This window comes from Carassius auratus, chromosome 3, assembly GCF_003368295.1.
Source record: "Carassius auratus strain Wakin chromosome 3, ASM336829v1, whole genome shotgun sequence".
NCBI lineage: Eukaryota > Metazoa > Chordata > Actinopteri > Cypriniformes > Cyprinidae > Carassius > Carassius auratus.
In genome coordinates, this window is record NC_039245.1 from 14,538,415 (window position 1) to 14,545,400 (window position 6,986).

A 6,986-nucleotide genomic window follows, 5' to 3' on the forward strand; every position below is an offset into this window, starting at 1 on the left:
AAGCTGTTGCCCAGGGAAACCCGATACTCTACCACAGAAAAGGAATGTCTTGCCATCAAGTGGGCCCTTGACAGCTTACAGTACTACCTCCTTGGGCGAGAATTTGATCTTGAAACTGACCACAGAGCATTGACCTGGATCCAATCGACGAAAGACCATAATGCCAGAGTTACAAGATGGTACCTGTCCTTGCAACCATACAACTTCAAGATACGACATCAACCTGGCAAACAAAATGTGGTCGCCGACTACCTGTCCCGGTTCCCAGTCAGTGCATCGCTCGGAGAGGGGGGAGGTAATGTGACAAAGCTGACCTAATTGTCACTGCTGGGCAACACTGGCACACACACACACACACACACACGCACACACAAACACACACACACACGCACACCTACACTTAAGCAGAAATACTTACCTTTGTAATAACTAACGCTCGTTTCCCTCCTGGTGTTCCGCCGTCGACAGCGCGGGTGCACACGCACTCCCGATGGCACATATGCGTTGGACATTATTTCATCTTCCCCTCCACATCCGTCAATATTCATAACCCCGGACATTTCACACACTCACACTGCACGTTGTTTGATGTTGTCTTGTCTCGTCAGTGTTTGTTATATTGAATTGGGCGTGCGATGTTCGGTGTGCCGGTGTGAGATGCGGTCAAACAGAGCGATTGAGCGGCGATCAGTTATGACGTCACTGCCACAGCGCACCGGAAACCAGCCAAACCATTGTTTTATATTAGTAGGGGGTACCTTGTTTTTGTGTGTATATAAATTAAATGGTTGAATGTATTATTGTTGTGTTTAATGTTTTGTTTAGTATTAATTATTTGGGTAAAAGAAGTAGAAATGCCTGAAGTATTGGGTATTTACTGTCTGTTATTACCCATTTGAGAAGTCCCATGTGAAGGGGGTGGAGTCTGGCCTATATAAGGGCAGGCCAGATTAAAACTCATCACTTGTTTACCAAGTCGGAGCGAGAGAGCAACTGTGGTGCCTCAAGCGATCTTTTCTAACTCCTGTATATTGTGGATACTTACCTGTAGATTGACTTTTTTTTTTGTTTGGATTATTCCCTCTTTATTTTTCTGTTTGTTGTTTCTTTGGTACTTTGTGCACCTATATATTTTTTTTTCACCATTGGACTGTTTATTTTTTGGCACTGTAAATAAATTTCACTTGCACATAAGTGCTATTGCGGGCTTAGCCATCATTTAACATCTTTTACGGACATTCACAACGTCCCCTAGCGAGTGATGGTTCTCGCTTTATCACATATTTACTCATTTATTATCACTTTTCTCTCTTCCTTTATCTTCCTTCATTAGGCCTGCATGGTCCTTGTGGTTATTATACACATTTTGCTTTAACTATGTGTTTTTTTTTTCGGTCAATTTGTAAAATTTTCTCAGGACTGGGTTGGACTTTTATCCATTATTTGGTCACTTGAAATTTTCATTAAAAAAAGGGGGGTTGTTGTTCAAAGGGGGTGGGAATGAAACGTTGGAAGTCTTGTATCGCTGTAAAGCGTTGAGCCGTGTTGCTCAGACAATGTTCGTATTTTGGAGGGAAAGTTTTTTTTTTTTTGTTTCCATTCTCTGTCTCCCTTTCCTCTCTGTCCCCGTTGCACAAGTCCTTGCAGTCCCAGTTGCAACATTATGCATTGTTCTAGATGGCTGTTGATACGCCATGGATGAGTAAAGGTGTGCGATTGATTTCATGGAATATCAAAGAAATGAATAAGGTTAGCTGCAACATTTGAAAGGGGATATTATATTCCTACAAGAAACACATCTAAAACATCAGATATCAGTCATGTGTTTCACTCGAAATCACCGAGCACGGCCCTTGCAGTGGATGGCCCAAGCCAAAGACATGAAGGCCAGGGTGACTCAATGGTTCCTCGCAATCCAGGACTTCAACTTCACCGTGCAACACTGGGCGGGGATGGCCAACGGTAATGCTGATGGTCTCTCTAGGATATACGTCGCCCTGGAAACAGAGCAGCCACACCTGCACCTCCTCATCACGGGCTGAGCGGCCACACCTGCGTCCCATCAGGCACCGGGTTTATAAGCCTGGGAGGCGAGCATAGAGGTGAGAGATGTCTCAAAACTCGGCTATCCATATCCTCTATTAATCCCGCAGAGAGCAGCGTGTGTGCGCCAGAACCCGCCATGAAGGGAGATCACGAGAGAGAGAGAGAGAGAGAGAGAGAGAGAGAAAGAAGTCGAGCACCAAACCCCCTCACATTGGTCTTTTTCCCCGCCACTTTATCAATAAAATCCACCCTTCGTGGAACTTACCTGCATCCTCATGTAGTATGCTTCTTCACCCTGTCACAACTTGTAAAAATAAACAAAAAAAGATGTTCACCATCTTGAGTGGAAAATCCTATTTTTATGGACAGAGTACACGTCCTCCTATGGTGAAATTAATACAGGTAGCGGCTGGAAACTAATTACCTCCCCTGGATGGAGATAGTATTAAACTGAAAACTCTTTATTAGGGCTGGGTATCGATTCAGATGTTCCAGATCGATTCGATTTCGATTCACAAGCTCTCAAATCGATTCGATTTCGATTCTCGATTCGATTTCGATTTTCGATTCGATTTTCTATTAGAGCTGTGATCGGGCCTTAAAAGTTAAGCCCGACATGTCCCGAGCCCGACACATACATTTTGATTGACAGCTTTTTAAAAGCACGAACCCAACCCGACATTATTCACATGTATGCAGCACACAGCTCTTTTGCCTTTTGTCAGGAATGAGTCATTTATACATGGTTTAACATAATTTATACATGACTAACGTAATAGGCCACTTGGAAGTTTGAACAAAGAAATAAAATAAGTCCTCTGTAACATCGTAACATCTCCGCACTCTATAAATAGCCCTAGGTATAGGCTCATTTAGCATATAAATAGGCCAACGCACCAATAAAAACAAGTTTTTCTTAAAAAATTTAATTAAGATAAATTATAAATTAAGATGGGTATTTGGCAATAACGAAATGAATTAAGATAAAGGCTCTGCTGGATTTGCTTCGCCATAGCAGCTGACATAATAAAATAATAATGCCAGCATTAGCTTATATAGCCTACTCTGCCTACATTATGCATTTAAGACTCAAATAATATTTAGTTATTATTTGAAAAACATTTACTCAACAAGATTAGGTAAGGACTACATGTTTTTGTGGAGGAAAATGATTGAATCCACTGTAGATGGCTTCAGCGTGCTCCTGCGCTTACTGATGGTGCGTCATTATTCACTCATTATTCTCATTATAAACAAGGTCAAAACTTTTCCAAACCTCAGACTTTGCTTTAGTTGCTGGTGCTACCAAAACGTAATCGTTAGAAGCAAGCCTCCGTTTCAACTACTCAGCATACATTTTCGCATCTTTCTCGCGCTAATCGAAACATTACATGACCGCTCATTTACCGCACAAGCCCGAGCCCGGCCCGATTGGTTCGATTGGCAATGGGCTTCTTCACACTGCCTGAACATGTGCAATTGTGCTTTTGAAGACTACTGACCACGCCCACCTGCGCGGTCGTCTGCTCAGAGCCTCGGTACACACTCTCTGATGGCGATGTTTACATCAAGCCTGCATAGCGGTCCATAGCGGACTCGCGGACGCAGAAAGTATAAGATGCAATCTGTAAGACGTGAACGGGAGCATGACCTGACGCACATTGCAGAAAATGGAACCACTGCTTTAAACTGAATGAATGAATGATAGGTTCGTTAGTAACATCGCACAAGGCACATAAGAGGGTGACATCTAGTGGAGAAGATTTGTAATTAGATTAACGCTAATCTTACGTTCAATGTCTGCGGAAATAAATATGGAAAAAAATCGATTCATGGCCTTTGAGAATCGATTTTGAATCGACCACATTTAAAAAAAACAATTAATCGAAAAATCGATTTTTTTACCCAGCCCTACTCTTTATGTGACTTGCATTTTAAATATTTTAAAATTGATCATCCGAGTCTAAAATGATCCAATGGGATGTACTAAATGACATTGTGGGCTGTATACATCAGTATCGGGTTTCTTATAAGCAAAAATATATTGCATTAGTGCCCCTTTTGTCGGCTGTCAACGTCACTTTATCTGACACTTTTTCTTTGATGAATCAGCAGACCGACGGACTTCAGATGGACGGCTGATCAGGATTCTCCAGAACCTCCAGATGGTCAGTCTGCCCCTGATCACACTGGATATCGATGAGTTCCAGCTGTGTGTCTGGTGCTTTCCCACTGTCGAAAAATAGGGGGCATGTGACAAGATCAAGCTCAGTCTCAATGTTTGCAAAGTTTGTGAAGCGACGGGAAAATTCTGCCTGCAGGTCGATCAAAGTGCTGCTGTAGCTCTCCATGCGAGACTGTGTTATTGGTGTGCTTAGTCTGGTCAGTGTAGGAAAATTAGTATAATCTCGGCTGGATATCTGTCTGGAGAACAGTGCAAGTTTGGTCTTGAAGGTTTTCACGTTGCTGTGCAGTTCGTGTACAAAAATGTCCTTTCCCTGAAGTCTCAAACTGGGATCATTCAGATGTGTGGACTCTGAATGAAGGGCCAGCCAGTCTGTGTCTTGTGATTCTGGGAACTCATCGGTTTTACCAGTTGTATTGAGGAACATTGCTATCTCACCATTATATAATACATATCCAGCTGCAGTTCTGACTGATATTAATGACACTAAAATGTTGCAAAGACAAAATATTGCACTAAACTTAAAGTTAAAATGGTACAAATAAGTTACAATATTGATGTTGTAATACTGGTAGCACTAATATGAAGAAGAAAAAAATGATGGTATATAGTCCAGTAAGTCAACACGAGGCTGCTGCGCTGATGTTTCCCGCGCGTCCGCCAGGTGGCGCCAATTCTGCGTTCAAACTCTCCGTGGTGACGTTTGATCTTCCGCTTCCGCGAGTAACGGAACAACAACAGTGTCGCTGTGACACGAGCAGCATGTCTGCGAACGCTCTTCCAGGTGTGTAAAGATCATATCCATATCAGATATTACTCAGGAGGCACTGGAGGCCTGTTTGTGTGTGTGTGTATATGTATGCGATGTGTGTAGGATTAAACTGCTGAACATCATGAACACACTGTTTGTGTCGCTGATCGCGTGCTTTGTTTACATGAGCTCAGGCCTGTTCTCAGATTAGCTGTCACATCCCAGATGAAATCATCGCGCTGATCAGGATCTGTCTAAATCAGTTCGTCTAATCAGTCCCTCCAACATTCCACGAATTGTTTTTCTTTTTTGTGATTTTTGCGATCAAAATGACTGATTTTTCTGCGCCTTTTCTCAAAATTTGCCTTGATATTTGCGACATTTCTTGTTTTGCTGTGAAAATAACCACAGTGAACACTCTTCTAACACTGACTCTTCTGACTTGGAGAACCGCTGTAGGTCTCCAGACTAATGTTTAACGTTGGAGCACTAGATCATGAAGACTACAGACAGTAAACACTATCCCTAATCACACAGTTACATATGCGAGATGGGTTTCTAAGAGTGCGTGTTCATCTGTTCATCTGCAGTATGTCTCTAAGATGTCAGATATTAGACATTTATTAGAACAGATGTAAAACTGCTTCTGAGACGTTTATCAGAGAACACAGCAGATGATTCCCAGATCTTTAGCAGACCTCTTACAGATGTAATAAATACAGTGTATCACATCTGATACAATGTACTTTTATTACTGTCATTCATAATGTCTAAATATAATTTCAAGAATACAAAAATACATAGGCTATATTAGGGAGTGGAAATGGCCTATAAATACTTCTCTGCAGCCATTAATTTTTTTTCTTTTTTTTTAAGTGTTTGCTTTCCTATATTATAAAATGTTTAGTTTTATACATGGGGGAAACCCATTAAAGATCAACATATATCGTCACATTAAAAAATTACTTTCAAATTCTGATATCAGCTTTAACCGAATCCTCCACTGAATCTGATGCTTCTCACAAGATTTCACAGAGATGTTGATTCTGTGCTGAACTCGACTGCTTTCTTCACACATTAACTTTCCCAAAAACTTGTGGCTTTTATTAAACTCCTGCATTGTGTAGTAACTAACACCAACAACAAGATAATACACAGTGTCCATATGTGTGTGTGGAGGCATGGTCCGGGTCTCTGCCGCTGCAGGGAGCTCGTATACGAATACGCTTCTCCTAATACCGTATACGGGTTTTTTAATAAATAAATTGCATATTCTGTCTGCTACTCTGTTATTTTTTCAATTGCTCCACTGTTGAATATAAATAAATAAACAAATGTTTTGTTTTATTTGCGTTTAATTAAATGGACGAACACAAACAAGGAACTTAGAAATACAGTAAAAAAGTAAGAAATGTAAATTAAAAAATAGACCTATAATAATTAAACTATACTATATATATATATATTATATTATATAATAATAATAACCTGGATTTATTACATGTTCAAAGGAAAATTAGCCTAGGGCCTACTGCTTAAGAATACCTTATTTGCTTTTAGCAATTCCTTCAAAGATAACAAAAAAAATAGACCAATTTTATAAATAAAATACACAAAATAAATAAATATTTTAAACTGGATCTGTTGCTATGACAACAACTCCAGAATGAGTTTAGAAGAACCAACCAATCCAGGATCAGGTTAAATCACAAGAATCAGGTCCAGCTGAGTTACGAAGAGCTCATCCTGCTGTCCTTTATATTCTTTCTTCACTCTTTTCTGATATATTGTCATTTAGAATAATAATAATGCTAATAGTTTTCATTACACTCTTATAATAGTCCAGTTCTTTGACATAGAAATTTGCAAGGAGTTTTACTATTTTACAGTTAGTAATAGCGCGACAGCTTGTGTGTGTTGATCTCGAGATGATGATGATGATGACAGAGACGTCTGTTCTGATTCCAGATCAGTGGAGTGGAGAGGAGGAGACACAGCTGAGAC

General features: G+C 40.4%; 1 protein-coding gene across 1 annotated transcript in view; it reads left to right on the forward strand.

Moving 5' to 3' along the window:
* Positions 1–4,886: 4,886 nt before the first annotated feature.
* LOC113055069 (uncharacterized) overlaps positions 4,887–6,986 on the forward strand; it is a 3,805-nt gene continuing 1,705 nt past the window's right edge. The window contains exons 1-2 of the mRNA XM_026221030.1: positions 4,887–5,015; positions 6,951–6,986. The exon at positions 6,951–6,986 is cut by the window's right edge and continues 1,705 nt beyond it. Of these exons, the coding sequence (XP_026076815.1) occupies positions 4,994–5,015; positions 6,951–6,986 (58 nt within the window). The 5' untranslated portion in view covers positions 4,887–4,993. The remainder of the gene's footprint in view (positions 5,016–6,950) is intronic.